The following is a 23,375-nucleotide window of genomic DNA, read 5'->3' on the forward strand; positions in this document are numbered from 1 at the left end:
GGGATATATTTCATGAGTCAGTAAGTGGGGTATAATGCCAAAAATCAGTACATAAATCTATCATGTGGAATTTATCAAGAAGTTATAAAAATTTTCTCACCACATTTTTTACAAAGCTTGGTCCATTCTAAAAAGTAGCTGAAATAGTGAAAACAATACCAGAATATCTAAAAGGAGACCTTACTTGTTAGTAGAAAATGACGTGTGCTTAAGAGTGCTTCAGTTTCTCTGCCTTCTGTTTGCATATTCATTTGCAGGAGCAAGAAAAATTAGGTGTACTTGATCTTTTTCTCCTACTTTTCTTTGAGCCGTAGCAATAAGTATCCTATTATGTAAAACTGTGGTTCTCTATATGTTTTCTCTCTTCTAGATACAGTGATCAAATTTGAAACATTTTTGCAGTCTAATTTTACTTCATGGCAATATGATTTTAAATATTGCCTCTTTTTATATGTTAATCATGTATTATATGATACATTATGTACACTATACATTATACACTATATATATTTTATCTATTATTCATGAAATATATATTATCTGTTAATTATAGAGTTAAACCCCTCAGGGTCTATCACTTTGATGGCTGGAACCAACTGTAACAATTTTGGCATTTTTCTCTAAATGTGCCTGGATGCTAATGAGGTGGATCAAATTAATGCATCATTGAGTTTTGTGTATTGAAATTCTGAACCTTAGCACTTCAACAGATAATGAAATTACTTCCTGTAAAATATACTCTCTGGTATTCTTAATAGAAATAAATAATTCTATCTGTTCATCCTCTGTGGACATTTGTTAAACCTGGCAGTGTTTAGCTTCTGACTCATCTGAAGGCAGATTTTGCCAGCAAAGGCAAAGGGGCATGCAAGATTCAGCTATTACTGCAATGTACAAAACTTCTTATCAGCCCAAGCTGAGGCACAGGTAGTGTTAGTTTTTGTGCCTGGTATGTGCATGCATTTTTCATGTGATGCTCTGCACACATACAGATTAGACAGAAGTACAGACCAGCAGAAAGTACTCCTGAAAGATATTCTATTAAAATCAGTTCTTTCTAGCGAGACAGAAAAAAATCAGATTACTTTCATTTTTAATAAGATAACTAGTGAGCACAATTGCATTCTAAACATGTAAAATAAAAAATAAATAAGCTGCCAGCTGGGCCAGAGATTGGTGATAAGGAGACAGATAATTAAGTTTTATCTCAAGGTTAGGTACAAATATATCTCCTAATGTTCTCCCACCTCTTTTATTCAATGAATGTCTTGCAAGATAACTAATATGGCAATCTTCAGATTACAGAGTCCAATATCCCATATCTGCCATGAAAAGACATCAATGTGCATAAATAAGGTTGCAGAATCCACAGCAAAATGGGTAACAGTTGATGTCGCTGTCTCTGTTGAACTTCATCTTATTTTTTATGTAACATATTTTGATAAGCTTTCTTAAATGTTCTTTCTAAAACTGTGGAGCTGTTAGGAAATGTACCTCATGCAGTGCTTTAGAAAAATTGTGTATCTGGCTGTAGTAGCAATTTCAGAATGGATTGTGCCCTTTGCTTTGTATTCAAAGTACTGAGACTAGTACCTTGAGTGGCTGAAAAATCATAACTGAGGCAAAGTGAAACAGTTTTTAGCAGCACACACAGAGTACCTGCAGTCAATACCACTGGCTTCAATTCCATTCTCTTACTGTTTTTAACTTTAAATAATTTTAAGAGTTAAGAATAATTTTTAGAATGAGAAAGCTGATTGGTATTTCACATATTTTGAAATGTCTCAACTGTCTTGTAGAAACTGTCCTTTAAACCTGCACACAGAGCAGACCTGGAAACAGTAGTTGGGGACTGGAGTAGTTCAGTTAAACTGTAATCATCTACTAATGGATGTTTACATGCAGATGTGTTTGTGTCTGCTGTTCTATATGAGCTTGTGAGTGGGCAAGTTTCTGTACATCACACACACACTTCAGAGAACTGAGCAATGTCTTGAAACAGCAGCAGAAGGGTTTTCCCTAGGGAGCTGTTTGTGCTGTGGTGGTGACTAACAACCTGCACCCCGAGCGCACACAAGATGTGGTAGTGCTGCACTTGCATCCTCCCTTTCTCCTTGGGAATGTGGCAGCAGCTCTTCACATCCATTCCCAAACTCGTGGTTTCTCTCAGCTACCTAAGCATTAATCAGTAGTGCCCAGCCAAACAGTAGCTAAGTATCTTTGAGACACTGAATTATGCTAAATCCTTTCGCTGCAAAGAGGAGAAAGCACACTAAACTTTCAAATACAAGAAAACCCTCTCCTGTTATTGCTGACTAGTCCTGTGATGAGGCTCTTGCTTTGCAGTGAGGGGATTTTACAGACTTGCATGATACCACAGAGGTCATGGCATCCACTTAGTGCTTTGCTCACAGCGTTAACCCTGCTTGTCTCAGGATGAACATTTAGCTGCCTGATCTGAATTCTGACAAGCTGGAAACAAACACATGGGCACAAATGGACCTACTGCTGTGTTTGCCTAACTGCTGGTCCTGAGAGATCCTGGCAGGAAATGTTGTGATTTCCATCACAAATTGTTTATATGGAAATTTTTACTGAATAAGTTACCAATAAAGCAGGCTGTGTCCTGAATCTGAGTTGGACACATTCATTATGTCATTATAAATTGTTGCATGATATTTTTGCACCATAATGGAGTTACTAAGAGCATTCCAGTTATAAAGACTTCTTATCTTTAGTTTTTAATGCTTATGTCCAGAGAAAAACCCTAGAATAAAGAAAACTCATGCTTTCCAATATTCCTGAGGCTGAAGGGATCTTCAGAAAATGATCTTTGTTAATGTCCCCTATCATTTATAACAAGTTGGCTACAATTTATTGCAGCATAATAGCAGTGTAATGGGGGATCAACATTTGACTGTGATAAGAAATACTTTATTAAAAATCAAGTTTGGCAAATACGCCAGTTTTTTCACCATGGCCTTTTCTGCATCTCCAGACTGAATCATGTGAAGCGACTTAATTTACATTCTGAGAGACACAGACATTGCTTGTCCCCTTGATACCAGCAGCTCTGAAATGCAGTTAAGTTCTTGTGCGTTTTTCATTAGCACTGGCTCTCAAGAATTCATGTCTTCTAGTACCAAACAGGGATTGACAGAGAGGGAGAGAGAAGGAGGTCAGATGAAAAGCACAGATTGCAATCCATTGTTTTCTTCTTCATGATATGCCCTTAAATATTAACTCATGGAATCTTGATCCATGAAAGCCCATTTTTCCTTCCTACAGAGAACATATTAAACTTCCTCTATAAAGTGTGAATTTAGGCCTGGTTATCCCAAGGGATCATCTATCTTTTTCTTAAAAATTGTCTATAGTTTGAGTATGTTGAATTAAATGGAAAGTACCACAGGGCAGAATTCCCAGGAGCCCTGAGGAGATCTCTGTAGTTCACTCTTTGCTATTAGCATAGACCCAGTTGTGTCATTGCAGAGGAAGTGAAAACGATGTCTCCCTGCAAGTAATGTTTTCACCAGCTGGATGAGCCATGGCATGGTGAGCCAACAGTGTCTGAAAGTCTGCTCAAGGAAGTTGTCTATAATTTAAGTACTTGATTGTATCCTTTGGTCAGAGGACAGAAGATTTTGATGTGGGCAGGATCAGCCATCAGGAAGTTTAACTCATGTCTCTGATATTATAATCAATGTTTCTTATTTTAGATATGGGAAGTTAAGACTAGAAATGTATGTTATTAGATAATTTTAAAATTGTGCTGTAATCATTTTTGGCAAACCTCATCTATTCTCAAGGTTGCTTATTGCCTCCATACTGTAAGTTCCTAAAAAGAACAAAGTGTGTAACAGCTGTTTTATCAAATGGCTTGGGTTGGAAGGGACCTTAAAGATCATCTACTGATATTTCTTAGATATTATCTGCAAAACACTATTCCCATATTTCTTGTTGCAGTATTTGTCATATTTCCCAGATAGGAGAAAGTCCATATTGCTGAAATACCTTTTTTTAATTTTTTGCATTTAATAAAAATTGAACGTAAGAAAAGCCATGTTTTCCTTCCAGCTATTGTGTTCACTTTATTCACCAAAATAAGGCTTATATTCAACATGAAAACAAGTTATTATATTGTTATATTGGATATTAAAATAATCTAAGGATAATAGCCTTTTCAAAGTTTTGGTTTGATTTCATTGAAGAGCTAATATTTTGAACAATGCTACATTGCTTCTGAAGACAATTTTAATAACATTCAGGGATGATACAACACAAGTAATACAACAGTACCGACAGAAATGCTGATTATTTTAGACAGATTGTGCTGTCTTCTCAGCCCACCAACTTAGGCAAGTTCTCAAATAAACCAAAAAAGATCCCCAAACTCACCAAACAAAAACAAAATAAAAACTTCACTCAAACAAAAAGAATTGTAATGCTGGAAGGAACCTTAGCCAGAACAAACTGAACAGTTCTGCCCCTTGAGGTATAAAAGTTAGTGAAAAAGAGAAGCTGAAGAACAAAATTCCAACTGGAAGTATTTCAAAAGTTTATTCTCATGGCATAGGTGGCAGTACTATTCTTCAAAACTGACCTGAATGCACTACCAAATACTTTAAGTGAATGATCCCTGGAGCACAGGCTTCTCCTTGATGTGAACTTTGTTCAAGAGCATGTCAAAATCAAAGTAGAAAAAGGATTTTGTTACTGTCATAACTTCATTAGTACAGGTGAGGTACACACAATGTTGACACTTTTCAGAGTAGAAATGCAATAATATCAAATCTTTAAGAGAAGTTGAGGTAGGAGGTGAAGTTTTATCCTCTTTGTTTAAAGAACAGTGTCTGAGCTACTTAGAAGAAAAGAATTGCAAAAGAAACATAAGTCAACTTACTACTTGTAAACAAGCTATTAAAGAGCATATTAAGTCACTTAGATCCATTCAGCTGAAAGTCTCTCCAACGCTACAGCTATTGACAAACACAGGCAAAAAAAGAACATTACCACACCTCAGTGATACCTCGTCATTTAATGAGGACATTATGGGCTTCAGACTTAGAAATTTTAACTACATGAGTTGTGGCATTTGCAGGCTTTCAAAGTTATGAGTTTCATGCAGACTTATAATGATTCCTATGATATTTTCAGCTTTGAAAGGCTGGAACTGCAACATGCTGATCTGCAGAACTGTGTATGAGATTGAATTTTCAGCTGCTTTTATCCTGAGTTCACATCTAGGTATTTCCTGGAAATTCAGAATTCTTGTCACACTATCCCTTGCCTCAGTAGCTTCTAGCATTTGAGCTAGTCATATACATAATTGCAGAGGGTAAGTTAGAGGGTGGGTAAGCTTGATAAAATGCTCCATGCTTTGATATGCTGCTCCAGGCAAAATGTAAAATGCTGATTGGAAATTTTACAAGTTCAAGGATTTTTAGAAGATAATATATTCAGACTCCAATGGGGGCTTTGTAGAAAACTTTATCAGATTTGAGAGAACTAAATATTTTCTCAGATGGTTCTCTGGTGTCATATAGATTAAAGTTGATTATGCAAAAATGCTGTAAAGATAAATGCATAAGATCTTTTCAAGTGTGCTTATTGTAATTGTATGGACAAAGAACTAAGCATTCCCATCTGCATGAAATTATATTCACTACAATTACAGAAAAGACTATCTGACTTTTAATGGTAGATGATTGCACTCATTAATTATTGAGGAAAAATAGTCACATCAGATACAAACTCTTTCTTACAGAAATTATTCTGTGAGAATGATAGAACTCAAAGTTTGTTACAGGACACCTGTCTCTTGAGCAGGCATCTGTATACATCCAGTTTAACTGTAATAAAAACAGTGATGTTGCAGGAAAACATAAGTCATGAAGATTTATGAAGTATGTTGTGCAGACTGACAAACGGCAATGTCACAGAAACTAGAACACTGCAGGCAGCCAATAGTGTCATATAGGATTGTGCAATACTCTGATAATTACTGCAGCACAGTGCAATCACTCTACATTTAAATTATAGCATGGCATAGGACGTCATAGGTATTGCATTTACCAATACAGGCCACTATTCCATAGAGGAATTTTGGCTAAAAGATATTCTTAGATTCCAAGAGTAAATGCTAAAAAAAAAAACCAAAAAAAAGTACATGCCTTATGTTAAAATAAACTAGCAATAAAACCCAAATATATATATATTTATGCACTTATGTATATATATGAGCAGTGATCGTTTTAAATACATAATTTTAATGTTTCAGAATATTTTCCTTTATTAATGAATGGCAAAATTCAAGGAAATGAAAATATATTCCTTGGACAAACAAAACTGGTGAAATCCACAGATGTGCATATTACATTAAATATGTTGGAGCATATTTCTGTATAACTGTTGCAAATTCAGCTTCAGACCTGGCTTATTCTATACATACTTCCTGTCAAATATGTGTGATAATCTCTAGTTTATGCCGGTTTGGAAGGAGGGCTTAAAAGTCTTGGGAGGAAAAGCTGCATTAGATTAATTCACTTGGTTTTGAGTTGAGACACCATGGAAAATTATACACAAACTTCCACTGATCTCCTTGACATTGTACATCCTAAGTAGTTGAAACCCATCACTGGAAATGTGGATGATTCTTTTCAAGTTATTGTTCATTAAAAATTCCAAATGAGAAGGCATTAAATTGAGAAAGAGAAAATCATACAACAAATAATAAGCTTAAATTGCAGCAAAAGGTAAATAGGTTAATATTAGGAAAATATTTCTAACTATGAGAGTAGATGGCAATTAAAACAGGTTACCTGGGAGGCTGTGGGAACTCTGTCCCAAGCAATTGGTAAGCATAGGTTAGGTAAGGCCAAGCCAGTCATGGCAGGTGTTTAATGTGACCCTGACTCAGAGCTTTGAGTGGACTAAATGATCTCCTGATGTTCATTCCTGCCCTGCACTTCTGTTATTAGTAAACCAAGGATTTTTCCCTAACAGTATTTTCATTTTTCAACCCTTTTTTGCTACTGAATTCTCAGTACAAATTCTCAGAATTATTCGCTACAGTCTCATTGGTCTCGCAAGAAACTCTTGTGTTTCATTATGCAAGCGAATTCTGACAGATGAGACTTTGAAACTAATGTGTTCCAAATATGCCTTCAGTGTTTGGAAATGTTATGAGTCTTGTAGAAACTGGCTGCTGATCCTCCAGGTATTTTTATTCAGGTACCACCTTACTGTATAAAACATAGCAAAAAATTAGGCCACCTTCTGCTCTGAAGCACAAGCACCCACAATGGATTTTCAGTGGGAGTTACACATATTCAGTCACAAGAAGATTTTGGTTCATAGATGGAAAATGCTGCTTATTGCTACTTAAAAATAATTTTTTGTAAATCTTCTGTAATTTTAATGATACAGATTAAAATAATTTCAACATATCTAACATACCTTAATAAAACAGAATGTCCAGATTAAACTTTATGCCTATATTGACTGAGTACTCATTCAGACAGAGGAATAATGCCATTATTATTGGATTACACTTAGTTCTCAGAGAATCACTCAAGATTTTAAGTTTATCAGAAAGCGAACATTGGTGAGCTTTTCTGTGAAAGGAAACTTGAGCACAAAAGATATTTGACTTATTTAGTGATAATGAGAGATACCTAGTATTGTTTTATCTATTGATTATGAGGTAAGAGAACCATGATTACTGAAGATCATTTATGTTTACTTTACAGTATTTATGAGCAATGTCAAGAAAATGTCATGAGTGATCACATGATCTTGCTGCTTCTCCATATTGGATGAACTTTAGACATCCCCAGAAAACAAAAGTACCTCTACAGGCAGAGGTCATTTCCAATAAATATTTATGCATACCACTTTGGAATTTGATTTCTGGAATTACTGATGTCTCTAAAACTCTTTCTCGTGAATCACAAAAATAAGGAACAGGGTCTGTGGGCAAATCACTACTTCTGTTATTTGCAGAATAGTTACTCCGTGCTGGCTATCATTATAGATAAGGCATTTTGGACTGTTTAATGTGGATTCTTATATTCATGTTATTGTCTTATATAAGAATGACATTAAATTTGTCTATTTGTCTAAATTTGTATCTCTCAGTCTTCCATTAGAGGTATTGAAGAAGCAACCAATTATCCATATTCCCTCTTCGTGCTTCTAAGAGAGTGTTTTCCAACTACTGAGAACATTTCCTTCTGAGGTTCTGGCATTGCTAAGTCAAATAACAATTATTGTACCTAGCAAAGCTAGGTAGCCTTTTGACCTGGAAAGCTGAGCAATGAGATGCTCTTACAGTTTTGTGAAGATGGCTCTTTATTCCTTTTCAAATCTCTTTTATCCATGTTAGTAACATTCTGGAAATGACATATCATTTCTAGCTTTTACTTAGTATTTTTAAATTAATGTTTATAAAAATAACTCTTATCTCTGCCTTTTCTGTCAAAGTTTCATGATCACTTCAGGTTGAGTGCTCAAAAAAACTCCAATGATTTTTTAAAAACTTACCTTTTGACCTTTTTGTGTATGATGGAAAACCTTTCTTTTTGCTTCTGCTTCAAATCTGGGATAGAGATCACCAGAAATAGATTTCTGTGTATGTCAGTTTTTAAACAATAGGAAAAAGTAAACATTCATGCCATCATCATACATAAAAGATTTTCCATAGCTCAGCTTAGTAAGACTAAGACCGACAACAGCAAAACCTCTCAGCATTAAAGTTAAAAATCAGGGTTGACAGTCATGAACTCATGCAACTGTACCTTTGTTTCTTACTTTTCAATAGGGTGAATTAAGGACAAAATGTCAACCTGAATTTTTGTCAATAAATCTAAATCTTCATGGTTTTGTGAATTTAAGTCATTAATTGAACAGTACTTTCTATGGGTTAATAGCAGGCTAATCCATAATACTTTTTTCTAACATAATATCAAAAAAGAATGCTCTTTGCTGCCTCTAGATTAGCAGATTGAATTACATCCTATGGACTGTGAAAGAGAAAGTGTTCCAGAAAAAAGTCAAAAGTCTTAAAACCATATAAAAACTAAGTAAGTTATTTTGAGCATGTTTTAATGCTTCCTTGCTTCTTGTTACATTTAGTAACACCTTCTTGCTAAGTTTTAGGTTCTTGGCTACCTGCATATCTGTCAAGATGAAAAATTTGAAGTTGTAGAAGTGGATAACATTGCATAAATCCTATTATAATATTTTTTCCACCAAAAAACCAAACAAAAAGTAGGCTTTTTCTTTTTGCAGACTTTAAGGATGAAACTTCACTGAGGTTCTTTACAGGGTACATTAGTTTCTGAAAAAGAATATGCAGTTGTGGTGTACAAAATCAAGCAAGTCTGCATCTCACATGGAGTTTGGTCAAAGCAAATGGGAACACTTAGATAATTAATGGATGTACAACCTATCAAACACAATCATGGGGTTTAGACATAAATTTCTCCTTGGTTCCAACTATCCTTGGCTGGCTATAGCCACAGCTGTAGGTATTGTTGATGAAATGTAAAGTGGTGTCTCTTTCTAAGTTCAGCCATGTCCTGTCTTGGTTACATTTTGGTCATGCATTGTACTCTTTGAAAGAACTCAGATTTTAGAGACATTTATTTGAAAATTTATATTGCAAATATAGTTGAAATTTGAAAATATTTGAAATACATTTATATTGAAAATATTAAGAATATATTTGAGAGAATTTAGGATTTTTCAAGCTATGCTCATGCACCTGTGAATTAGTCCACTCTGAGTAGTGCATATGTTTCAGTTTACATACTGATATATAGTAGAAGAGCAGTGGTTTGAAGAAGCCTTCTCTCAGCATTGCCAGCTGGTATGGATGGACCCTCATAAGACTGCAGAGATAACAATGAATAATAAGTTAATCCTAGTGTCATAAAAATAATAAGATTGGCAGAAACATCTGTAAGTAATCTAGTTTAACTCTCCATTCAAAGCAGATCCAACTCCAAAGTTAGCTCAGGTTCTCACCTAGCCCAGTTGTGAAAATCTGCAAGGACTTCTTCCTCTTGTCCTGGTTCTCTGTCCTCTTAGCTTTCATCTAGAATGGACCATAAACATGAAGAATAAGGGCTCTAACCTGGCATGAAATAAATTTTAAAAATCACCCAATCCCAGCAAAATTGAGGAATATGTTTCAAGTTGAAATACATGAAAACAAAGCTGTCATTACTAAGGATTCCTGAGGGAAAAAAGACAGGAGATAATAAAATGTGCTTAAAAACGCTGGAATACCACCAAAAAAAAGTCAAGGAGAGAAGTTACTCACAATTAATCAAATTAATATATTTTGGATTTCTACTGTTTTCTTTTTGTATGAGTTCATTAAAGCATAAGTGGTGGTTGCATATAGAATAGCTGCATGTTCCAAATGTCAGCTGTAAAACTGAATTATCATTCATGGCTGATGACAACTTTTTTGCTGTGTCTTCTTATTCTGAACAGGAAAATAAACTCAAGATTTAGAACTGATTATGTAAGAGATATTCAGAAAAAATTCTGGTTGAAAAAATTAAAATGTTTTATCTTCATAGTTTGAATTTTTTACCTGACCTATATTTTGCAGCTTCACATTTTAGATTTCTGGTGCATTAATTTTCAGTAACTCTGTCTTTGTGGAGTGCAATTTAATTTTTGAGGGAAGCATTCTATTCTGTCCTGCTGCTCTGTAGGGCTGAGATATTTTTTTACTAGCAAGTGTTTGTGAACAAAGACAGTATGAGGGTAGGGAAAAAAAACAACCAAACAAAAAGGCACAAGGCACATGTTTAACTTATACAGGCACCTTATACATAATACTTTATTTTCAGTTTTTCACTGTGCAGTCTTGGTAAATAAAGCAAAAATGTAGTGCCTTCAGAATCTATATGTGAGAGCACAGAGGTTGTATCTTAGGATTATAACATCTGTGCCTTGCCCTGGCTCTACCTGACTGTTTCCAGATGGTTTTCTGTATGATTGAAAGCAGCATCAGTGTGAGTGAATGTCATGTCTGATACCTAAGGGTACTACTTTTTCTTAACTTTCAGAGATGCTCCCTCCCCAGCTCATGACCTGTGGCAAACCCTAAAAATACTAGAACTATTTTAAAAAATCAAAATATTTTAAAATGGGAACCAAATTAAAACACAGAGTCCCTTCCTTTACCACAGACATCTTCAGAGGAATTCAAAACCTGCATGTATGCTTTTCATGTCAGAAAAAACTCCTTTTGGGAAACTCTTTGATCTCCTCTCTAAAAATGTGGGTTTGATAACTAAAAGCTTGGTAGGTAAAAAGATTCAACAGACAGGGTTTTGTGGTTTCCATGGATCTTCTGCGTAAATGCTTTTCAATTTTAAATGGCCCTCTGGGTTTGAGACTGAATACTTCTCATAGACCAAGAAGATTTAATAACGAAAATGATATTATTTTTATTTAGTGTGTGGTTTCTTCATGTCTTAAACAAGACTGTTTGTCCTCTCACTTTGCCTGAGGATACATCTTGCTATAGCTGTGTGATTAGATTTTAGATACATGCAGTTGAAAATAAACCCAATTACCTAAATAGATGGAAGGTAGCAGTAAATTGTGATTAGCACATAATTGTAAACCCAGAGATGCAGAAGCCTGAAACACTAAATGTTTATATTTGGGGATGTAGCATCTAATAATTAACAATACTTTGAAGATGAGGTATTTATTATCTTACTAGTAAAATTCTCGGGAACAGTAAGAATGCTTTAATAATTTGAAGTTTTAATATCTAAAGCCCAACAGAATACCTCCATGTATTTTCTATATGTAGACAGTCTAAATATGTCTTGAGTATGGTGCATGGGTGTCATTTAAGAATATTCATAGGATATGCTGAACCAATCTAGAGACATTAAATTTTCCGCTGTTTTGTAAACTTCATAAGAAAACACTTTATGAGAACGTAGCAACATATCAAATATGACTCTGTCAAATATTAAAAATATGTCTGTTGCACAGTGGCCATAACACATATCATTTTAAAGTCTTTGAGAGGACTTGAACAGTAACAACCACTTGGTTGCTATGTGAGAGAAAGCAGCTGATGCATTCAGCAGTTTTACATACAATTATGTCTGAAGCCATAATTTTCATTTTCATTGAAGAAAGACAGTTTAGGTTTTTTTTCAGAAATGGCAGATTTCATGGAGCAACATTAAATTTCCTAAACAGATTACTTTAATGGCCTGTATGAATCAAACAGGCTGTATAAGATGCTTGAAATGTTTCAGAGCCAGCTGAAAAGATAAATATGCTTTTTAGCTTTCTCACTACCATATTCTCTCTGCAAATAGTAACAGTAACATTCACCATTCAGAAATCAATAAACAAAAGTAAAAATCGTGGTTTTAATTTAGAAAAGCAGGACATTTTTGAAAACAGTGAATTTGAGATTCCTGTTTGCTAGGCTTTGAACCACTAAAGTTCAAATGTTCACGTTTTGCCTATAATTATCTGTAATGGAAAAATGGAAATTTATTCTTATTTATATTTTGATCTCCTTAAAGAAACTGTTTAAGGATGTGTCTGCCATTGAGGCTTTTCATGTCTAATAACTTGGCTGCAGTCAGTCTGAGATCGATAGAGATCATTAAACTTCTCTAGGTTCCACAAGACTGGCTGGGCAGGTGAATAACAAAGATAAATACCTCGACATAAGGGAAGGCTGAAATTACAGAGAGATAGCATAACTATGGGAAAGATCTCAAAGGGACCTTGTAACTTTTTAGACACCAGAGACAATTGCAAAATTTGTAGGAAGTCCAATTTCAGTTTTTCCTGTGCCCACATAAAAGTTCAGTATAGAAAGCTAAGATTCTTTATCACCTGCCCTCTGGAACAGGGACTTAATTTTGCATTGAAAGATACAAGGCTTGCCAAAAATGTGCAAATTAGCAATGTGTTTTCTTTGGAAATGCACATCTTTGAAGTGTTTCTTCTATTTTTTGCTTTCTTCAAAACAATATTAGCTCCTTCTGGCACTGTGAACAAAGATCTTGCCCTTCATACAAGATCATTGACTTATGTAAGAGGAAAAGGAAAAGAATACATGAATTTAGAAGAATAGAATTAGTGTGATCTCTGTAGAGCTACTTCCCAGGAGCTCCTGTATTCTCTTTTCATTGTCTGCTAGCACACACCTGTCTTAAATGCTCAGCTGGGCAAGTCTAAGAACAAGGCATCTGGTCTACCAGTAAACTCCTCATCTTCATGACATTGATTGCTTGGTCAGTAACTTCTGAATTATTCTCTGTGTGTGCAGTGAAAGGACTTAACAGAAAATAAAACCAAGGGTATTACTCCTACATTACCTGTGAGTCTCAAGCAATCGAAATTATTTAGCTCTAACTTGGCAGTATAGCTCATAATAAAAATTAATGCTTCAGAATATCTTTTTTTAATACAACAAATATGCTTCATACATAAATCCAAAAGGATATCAAGTAGTGAATAAATAACCTCTGAATCAACTCTCAAAAGGTTCTCATTCTGTGAAAGTTATAAATACTGTATTTTCAGGTGATCTAAAAACTACAGAACTACAAAACAGGGACTTGAATGGTCTGCTTAAAGTTTTGGGGTTTTTTAATTCCTTCTTGAGAAAGACATAACCTTCTTGAGAAAAAAATGTTGCGTAAAGAGCAAGTTTCAACAACGCATGAAACACAGGGGAGTACAGGAAGTTATGTTGGTGACTGACATAATAAAATACAGGATTGACATAAATTCCTTTTTAAAAATATGATTTAAAAATTTAGTCGTGGGAGAACATAGACCAGAACCTCCTGTCAGTGACTTTCACAGTCAAACCAAATTAAAATATATGTTCTGTTAGTAATTTCATTTGGTTCTTTTGGCAGCCTTAATGAAATATTACCTCAAGTAAAACCAAAGAAATCTATATTTTCTTTTTAAAATGCAAGGTGGTTCTACTGACTGTCATAGGACATTGATACTAATATGAAGTGAACTGGGTATTAAATACGTGACAATATAAGAGTACAGCATTTATTATCTTTTCATGCTTTACTTTTCATTTCACTTTCATATTATATAAAATGCCATTGTCTTCTATAGGCTGTTATCAAAATTTCTTGTCTTGATGAGGGTTGATAGGTAATGGTTCTTTTCTCCCCTCTGAAAGGCAGAAGGACATCCTGATGGTAATTGACTTTCTAGAGGTGTACTGCAATGCTCAGTGAAGCAGTTGTGTTTGATTCAGTAGACTGGAACTGCAAAATGATTTCAGCTAACAGCTCTACGCCAGAGTAGTCAAATGCCTGGAAAAATGAGGTAGCAATGAATACCTCCAAACAAGAGTATCAGCCATTTTACTGCTAGAAATTAACTGTGGAAACAGAATTGAAAGAGCTGTTGTGTTCTCTAGGGATAAAATGATTGTGCAAATAAAGAACACTCAAAGCATGAGTGTTATTTCTCCTCCCATGATTTCTCTCCAAGCATTATCTCAAACAGTTTTCTCTCTACAAACATCATATTTTTTTAACTTTTTCAAATATTGAATCTTTAAGAAATACTAATAAATATATTTTCTTTCTCATCAACATGATGCTTAATATTTTACTTACTTCTTTCCTTTAGAAGTGCATTTAGCATGGATTCCTGCTTACCCTGACTGAAGTTATTTATTCATTAAATTAAGCAGGAATAGAAGTCAATAGAGCTGAACTGCAGCATGGAATACACTGTAAGAATCATCTCTGTCTTTGGTTTCAAACAGCCCCCAAGGCATTCTCCAATAAAATAGGAAAAAAAAAAAAGTCAAGGTGTCTCTTTCTTCTCAGATACAATAACTCTTCAATTAGTCTAGCTCACCAAGAGAGAATAGAGTTATCTCTATGTAAATGAATCTCCTTTGTCTTCCTTCTAAATTTTCTCTGAACATTTTTTTGAGTTCCTGAATTCATTTTTTATCTTTTTGTTACATGCATTTTTATTTTTCTCTCCTCTCTGCTAGCTTAGACTGTCTCTAATACATGGTCATGGTAAAGCAAACTGCACCTGTACTACCAGCCTGTAAATTCCTTTTCATCTGCAGAATTCTGGATAAGTCATAATGGCTGCACTTGCCATGAAAGGTGTTAACCAAGGAAGGTGAATGGAAGTCCTCTTGGCTGCCTCCACCAACAGGGGCTAAACTCTCACCCTGCCTGGCAGTGCCTGAGACATCATCTGCCATGGGTGTGAAGGCAGAGACTCTCAGAGTGAATTTCCAGTGCAGAGAGCTTGCAGGAGAGAAGCAAATGGGTTTGAAGCCGTTTGATATGTGAGGTTTCAGATCTGACATTAACATTGTCCCCCTTGATTGCCCAGGTTCCAGTGACTCTGAGGACAGATGAAGAAGAGTATTTAAACTCCTTTCTCATGGCCAATTTTAGTAGAAAAACAGAGACTAGTTTTGTCAAATAGAGGCCTGGACATCTTAAGCTGAGCAAACAAATCTGCAGAGACTTTTCCTAATCAATTTTTTATATTCATCTTTCTTTGTTTTAGCGTCTGCCTTTAAATGGAAAAGATTATACCTATTCTCAAAAGGGCATTATGATGATTAATTAATTGATGTTTGCAAAGCTCTTAAGTTGCAATAAGATCTAGAAAGAAGGGGTATATATAAAATGAAATAATAACTACCTGTCCAGTGACCTTTATTTCTTCTGTGCTGAATGAGTGAAACGTCTTCTGGGAAAAAAAAGTGGACTGTGAATGGGCAATTAAAGAGAATAACAATATTGGCACATAAAAGGTGATAAATAGGGTTTTCACACAACCCTTACTTGTGCTATCATTTACTATTTAAAGCTTGACTCAATTAAAGTTTATTTTAGCATTATTAGTAGGTTGGTTTTTTGGGGTTTTTTAACCTGTATTCTCCATATTTAGATCTCCTTTGCAGCCAGGAGAAAAGCATCAAAGGAAATATAGGCTATTTCCATTCAACAAGGTCATTAAGTAAAACAAACATGGTATTTGTAAATATGTTTGCAAGTCAAGACTGTCTGGGAATAAGATTTAAAACTATGTTGCATTTTTTCTTAAAGGAAAAGTATCCTTTCAAAATCCCATAATTTCTACAAAGCATTATTTTTATTTTATCAAAATTCCCAGGAAAAAGGATCACAAAATGATGTGGTGCATGAAAAATTCAGGAAGAATAATTTGAAAATCAGGCTCATAAATTCAGCTTTCTACAGAGCAGCTACTTATCTGTCTGCCTGCCTCCCGGGTACTTGAACTGTGGCATCTGGTTAGCTCTGAAGTTAATGACCATTTTCTATATGGATTATTTCCGCAAAGATGTTAAAATCAAATCCCAGCTCAAGGAAAAATAAAAGGGAAAGTCATCTTGCTGTGACTCCTCTTTTATTTTCATGTTTATTTTGCAAGTGGCTACTAGATTGACATCTCTTCCTATATGAGCTGTGCCCTAAACATAAGTAGAGCTAGACTGATAATTTTTTTTTTCTAATAAAGAAATTAGTGCAGAAAATAAATTAATGCTTCAGTGGTATCTTTATATATATATCTATACGTATATATATATCTAACATGTACCTTTCTAGATTTGTGCATGCAGAGAGGAATACAGTTAAATATACATACATTTTAATCAAGTAATATCTGCAGTAAAGACTATTTGAAGCTTTTAAATCACTTCCTGATACATTGCCATTTTGCTAACCTCTGCAGAAATAAACCCTTATAGTCAGTCTTGCATTTCACCCATAAAGCCAAGGTCTGGTTCCTTTTTGGAAAAATTCGGAGTCAGGGTTCTTAGTCTGGAAGAAATTTGGGCTAGAGGATAGCCAGACACTCAAGCAAGAAATTCATCACTGAGTAGAACTCTCCTTTTACTTGCTGACTTACTAAGTAACATTTATGGAAATAAACTTAGCAGAATATACTGGATGTTAAGTTATCAGAATGGATGCTGCCCGCAGGCTATTGCAGTCATTCTTGCTGACATTATCCTGTTTCTGTCAGATTGGCCATGTAGCTCCCAGTATTTTGTGGTAGAGTTCGCCTTACAAGAGGAGTTTTTGCCGAAAGGAAGCTGAAAAACAGTAAGGCAGGATGTCAACAGAGGGGCATCACCTCCAGCAGTGTCTGCTGCTCTGTTGGGGGAGTTGTGTTTGTGTCAGTGCATGGAGTAAAAAATGTTGTACTTTCTGGTCTCAGGCAGTCTCTGCAGCAGAAACTTAGGGGTTCCCTGTAATTTCCAATGAGTGATTCCTCCCCTTCAGATCCTGCCCATCATTTGGTTTTCAGGCCGGAGGTGTTGCCTGCACTGCAGCTGAGAGGTGCAAGTGCATCCTGCTGAGGCCGACCAGGCTAGTTTTAATCTAATTAGCTTGGATAACAATATTAGTGAAGATGTGATAGAATGAGCCTCAGTAAATAAATGTATGCTGATGTAAAAGCCTGCTAGGAATCATCAGGACATCCCTTGGTGGCCAGCAACAACAATGTACAAATTTGAAAACCTCTTCCCAAGGGCTATTGAAGCAAAGGCTTGGCAGTTGCTTCAAAGCCCCAAATCATCCTACACATAGTTTATAGTTTTCCCTGTAAAACAATTTTAAAATATTATATAACTTAACTGCATGTCAAGATAAAATTTTAGCTGTAAAAAAGATTTTAGTTTTCTCCCTGAGGTTCCCTAGACTTTAAAGAGCTGCATGCATGGCTATCATGGCTACAGCCAATCTCTGGGTTGTCTGTCTTCATCATAAGAGTCACATCTCTGTTCTTACTGATGCAGACAGAGTTCCATTACTGGTAGCCTGAGTATCACTCTTTGTGCTCTTGAATGGAAGAAGAGTAACACAAGCAGAGGAAATTCTTTTTTGAAGAGGGGAGAGCCCACTGATGTAATGATAAAAATTAGTACATTAACTCAGAAGTAGAAGAGATAATTGGAAGACAAAATCTGCTTACTGAACCAAAGGATATAGACGTTTAAAGATTTAGAACTCTAAGATAATCATAAGAGGAAATAGTAAATGAAAGGTTGCCAAATAGTATAGGAAAAGGATGGATAATTTTTTTAAAATAAGGAAATATTCTTGGGGTGAGGGGCAAAGATGGTTGAAAAGCATGTACTTGCTCAGTCTGCAAGGTTCACACTTCTGGTACTGCTTTATTACTGCTTTATACTGTGAACAAGCATTACTGGACAGGAGCATTGCCCCATACTTCTTTCCTCTTGTATGACTGAAAGAGACCAAAACTTGGCTGCAGCAGCACAAGAAGCAGAACCCAGCATCTCTCCAGTTGGAGCCCTTACACTTGGACCATCTTAACTGGGCTGGAAAACCTGTTCTGTGAACAAGCCCAGGTGTTGCTGTACCAAATAGCAGTGAATGTTGGTGTTTGGGCTGACAGGGAACAGCACACACAGGCTCCTCTGCAAGTCAGGCTCTGCAGGAATAACAGGCAGGTGATGGTGAGGCTTAGTGAATACTGGGAAGGCACCACCCTAATCAGGGGATCATTCAGGTAACACTGTATTCTTCTTGCTCCTGCTTGAACTGAGAGAGCTTGGAGACAGAATCCTCGATGGCATGATTATCCCAATCCCTTCAGCAGTGCCTTGTGTTTAACCATAAGATGGGGGCTAAGGAGTCTCATTTTCTGCATGGCCTTGAACACCTAATCTCTCCTTGTTTTCTCATCTGTACAACAGGGACAACATTGTTTATAGATCACACAGGGGGCTGTAAGGCTAAATTAATTAATGTTAAAAACCCTTTGATTCTCTTAGATAAAAGGTTTTCTAGAAGTATGAAGAATAGCTATTTATTATCTACATTTTCATCACTTTTTATTTATGCCCTATCAATTCTACTGCAGCTTTTTCTTCAGCATTATTTGCCCTATTCATTTAATCTGCAGGAAAACAAAGAAATTGATAACAACTGATGATTGCCTAAAAATTAATGTCTGAAAAGACTGGTCTAAATTTATTAATTGCAAGAGTACTTCCTCACAACTAACATATATATGAAGCTTCTTGATCAATGTTTCTTTTCTTCGGTGACTTTGCAATATGGTCTTTTCTTGTTTATATACTGTTTAAGGTATCTATGAGCACACACAAATGGACAAGAGTATGCACCTCTGCTCTTACAATTAATTTAACTTCTACATCTTTCATTGTATTTTCTCTTCAGTCTATTTTAATCCTATTCCTCTCTTGCTGACTTTTCTTCTATTCGACAGCTTTTATTTCTCTTCACCCTTTAAGAATCCTGAACCCATCAATGAAGAATCATTTGTATACACTGTCAGTTCTATTTGCTATTTTCCCTTTTTTTTTCCCACTGAGACAAGGCAGGCAGTGTGATGTGCTGGATATCAGCACAGTGCACCTCAGGTACACTGAAATCATTTGACTTCACCTTATGTCATTTCTAGAATGTATTTTCTTGCCCTTAGCCCTGCACCACAACAGGAATTTGGCTGCATTTTGCCACATTTCTGCAGCACTGTGTAGCTAAGTGCTTCCAGAACATCTGTTGCTACTGTTGTGTTCAGCAGCCTGCTGAAAGTGTGAGCTATGAAGTAGATTATCTAACACCCAGATACTGGCTTGTCTGAAACTTCAGATAAGAATTGATTTATATGTATGTATCCAATCTGTAAAAAGTGGTGGCACTGCAAAAAATGAAATTATAGGTTGCATTTTAGGTAAATTCTATGGTGTAATCACTTCAGACAAGTTTGAAGTGCAGTTTTGTGTACTTACTTCTGTATTCCTATTTTTTCTTCTCCTTACTATTACTTAGATAAATTGGGATTAACTTTTCTATGCCTCATTGCTTTGCCCTAGTAATTTTCTGAGTCTCAAAAATACCATTGAAAATGTCTTTGTTAAAAATATAATAAGCTATTAAACTAGCTTATTCAACAAGCTCAAGTCAAAAGATATTTACAATCATTAAACTGCAGTGAATGAATGGATTTTGTAGGATGGCAGCTTGTTCATTGGAATTTGTTGAGCTCTTAAGAATAAGCAAAGTTGAAGAAAAAATATATACTCAGTGACTTTCACTTTATAAAATCTGAAGGGCTTCCTGATAAATGCAAAATATGATTTTCTTTGGTCGGTTTACAGTTTAGACCATTAGGGCAAAGATTGACCATAAATGCTAACATGAGATTTTCTGAGGTCTGACACATAATTCTGCTTTGGAAGGAGGTGGGAAAAGAGGTTAAGAGATTCTAACACTACTTCTGAGCTGGAATTAAATGCTGTTTTACTTAATCTTACTATTACTCTGTTTCTGTAAAAATCCTACCTGGAAATGACTGTAAAATTTCCTAATAGTTATAATACATTATAGAAAACTAGTGGCTAGATTCTGATCAGAAAGTGTCCCATGCGTTACCAGGTTCCTCTTAGACCTGATGGACAGCACAGCAGCAGTGACTGGGAAGTGTCTGTATCCCTGCACATTTTCCACACCAAAGAAGTGGCTTGAAAAGAAACAAATTTTGTCCGCTGACAGAGGAGCATTGGTTAAGGCAGGAAATGAGTCAGGGTTTCAGAGAACCAGCTGAGCTCCTAGGTGCAGTGGAACATTTTCCCCTTTGCCACTGAGCATCGCTTCCAGCTGCAGGAATGGAGGCTGGTGCTCCCACCTCAGAGACCACAGCAGTGGAAATGCTGTGCTCCAGGCATAATTTTGTGTTTTGCTTATATAAATGGAAAATGTGATGATGGTTCATTTTGCTCAGTTTAGACATAGGCATGAAGGATGCCAAATTCCGTGAGATCCCCTAGGACTTTCAAGTGGCCTGATGACCACACATGGGAATGACTGCTGCCTGCAGGTAGTTCAGTGGCATTTACCAGTTAAAGGGGTGTGAAACTATGTGCTTTCTGCCTTACAATACAAGTCTTTACAGAAGGATTAACACTTTCCTTGGGTATTTTTGAGATCTTGCTGAAGCCTTAGAAGTGCTCACATATTAATGCATTTGGAAGGTGGGGTATTGAAAGAGTGAAGAAAAGTGAGGTATGTGCAAATCCTCCTGATTTCTTAATCCTCCTGATTTCTTCAGATTTTTCCCTGTGCAGAAATAAACCCAAACATTTTACCAAGAGGACTGCCCCTTTTCTCTTTGGCTGAGCTTTATTTCTTTCATCATGTGGGAGATGCGAAAAGGTTTCTGTGATTTCACTGGATTTCCCTGGGAACATTTTCATGTTAAAGTGAATAAAACTGCTTTGCCTGAATATTTTTAATTTATAATGCTTACATTTTTAATAACTATTAAATATAAATATCTAGGTGAGGGGAATAACTTTATTTGGGATTTAGCTTCTGTCCTTAGACAGGGTTTTGTTTTTCATATTACTTCAATAATAACTACATTTACTAAAGTTGCAAATCAAGAGTTTGTTAAAAGTGGGTCCATATAAATATTCAAAATTAAGCTTTCTGCTCTGTGCTTTATAGAGTACTTGATTATTGTGACAATACTTCACTCTTTGCTTTTCTGGTTTTAGGGACATGTTTAATGTATCAGCAATATTTTATTCCCAAAATACTTCAAGAAGGTACAATTACTTAAAAAGTATATTCAACTACAAATCAGGCAAATTAAAATATCAGTTATTATCTCTCAACAGATTTTACCTGATTAGTGGTGGAGTTCCGTTCATTATATGTGGGATTACAGCAGCAACCAATATCAATAATTATGGGATTGAAGGCAATGCACCATAGTAAGTACAAACTACTACCATAAAACTCTTAAGGAAAATATTCTTCTTCTTATGCCAATAAATGTAGCTGACTTCATAAAGGGTACAGGCATGCAATTTGGGATGATATCTGTTATGAAATTTTATTGAATTTTAGCTGTGAAAGAGCAGTGTCTTAATCTGCAGCTTGCTGCTTCACCTCCACTAATTTGACTCCATTACTGGCAATACAATCACCTTTCATTTACAGAGTTACTCTTCATTTGCATTTGAATAAGTGAAAGATATTAAAAATACCTAATGAATAGCATATCTAATGCAGCTATTAATTAATTAAATATTTTAATTTCATTATCTACTTTGATTTTATATCCTTCGGGTGACTTAGAGCAATTTACAAATAATGATGTAAGAAAAGGACAAGTAAAAATCTCTTCCCCATCTCCTCCACCCTGTCCCTCCATTAAAACTCAAATATTTTGGATTTTCACCACCTGGAAATGTTCCAGTCACAATGTCTTGCAATCCTGACATAGTTCTCTCATGTCCTTGTGTGTATGTAGGTGCTCAGTAGACCTCCACAAGCTCTCCAGGCATCACATTGTTATCAATTCTTAATTCTTGGCATCAAGCATGAGGTATCACTAAAGTGCAATAAGTCTTTCCATAAAAGCATAGCAGAAAGTGAATTAGACTGCGAAGTCAAATACAGTGTATGTAACAGATCAGCATGGCAGTAACTGGCACACTAATGGATATTTTAGTACTCTGGCAGCACTAATACTCTGGAGGACATCACTCTTAGTTACTGCTTTGAGCATCTATTGTACCACATTTGAAACTGGTTATGTTCTGAGCATGAAAAGTGGTAGCCAAGGAGAAAGGTTCATAAGTGAGCATCTGGCTCCTTAAAGACATTTTTATAGGTAATTGAAATTTAAATTCCAGTAAGAAATCAGTGCATACCATGGCTAGCTGTTTGCTCTGCCTAGGGCTCAACTCATATTCATATATTTATTCAAATTTATCCAGTTAAACAGTCAGTTTATAATCAGCAGTGTATTATAAAACTCTATTATTTATGTTCATAAATGTGAGACATTTTTCATTTTCGTGTAGTTACTGAGGATATACTTCTTCAATCATGTTAATATAGCAAATCAATACCTGGTGCCACAGTGTGCAGAGAAAACAAGGGACAGATGAGGAATGGTTATAAGACTGAGTAAAAAGATAACTTCGAATTCAAAGGCAGCATAGTGAGTTACGTGCCTTTGTCATTTTTTACGGTATTGATAAATGTAAATGCACAAACTTGAACTTATTTTACAGAATAGATTTTCTAAGTGATCCACAATGAGATTCAGCTTGAAATAAGAGCATCTCATGAGACTGTTCCACTCGGGAGCATTCCCCTCTCCAATTTGCATCAAATGTGCAGCATTCAAATCTACTTCAAGTGTTCTTGTAGCTTTGTGTTCTCTGCTTACCCAATTAAGTATAGGTGGTAATTTAACCTATTTTTCACAAATATCTTTTAGGGAATCCTTTCTTGTGCCCGTCCAACAGC

The 23,375-nt window shown here is 35.6% G+C and overlaps 1 protein-coding gene across 2 annotated transcripts in view; it reads left to right on the forward strand.

Annotated features, from left to right (window-relative positions):
* LOC146435284 (adhesion G protein-coupled receptor A3-like) overlaps positions 1-23,375 on the forward strand; it is a 256,900-nt gene that overhangs the window by 227,871 nt on the left and 5,654 nt on the right. For both annotated transcript variants that reach the window (XM_085065134.1, XM_085065135.1), the window contains one exon: positions 21,731-21,826. In XM_085065134.1, the coding sequence (XP_084921260.1) occupies positions 21,731-21,826 (96 nt within the window). The remainder of the gene's footprint in view (positions 1-21,730; positions 21,827-23,375) is intronic.

Source organism: Lichenostomus cassidix, chromosome 6 (assembly GCF_008360975.1).
Source record: "Lichenostomus cassidix isolate B80296 chromosome 6, HeHo_3.0, whole genome shotgun sequence".
NCBI classification, from domain to species: Eukaryota; Metazoa; Chordata; class Aves; order Passeriformes; family Meliphagidae; genus Lichenostomus; species Lichenostomus cassidix.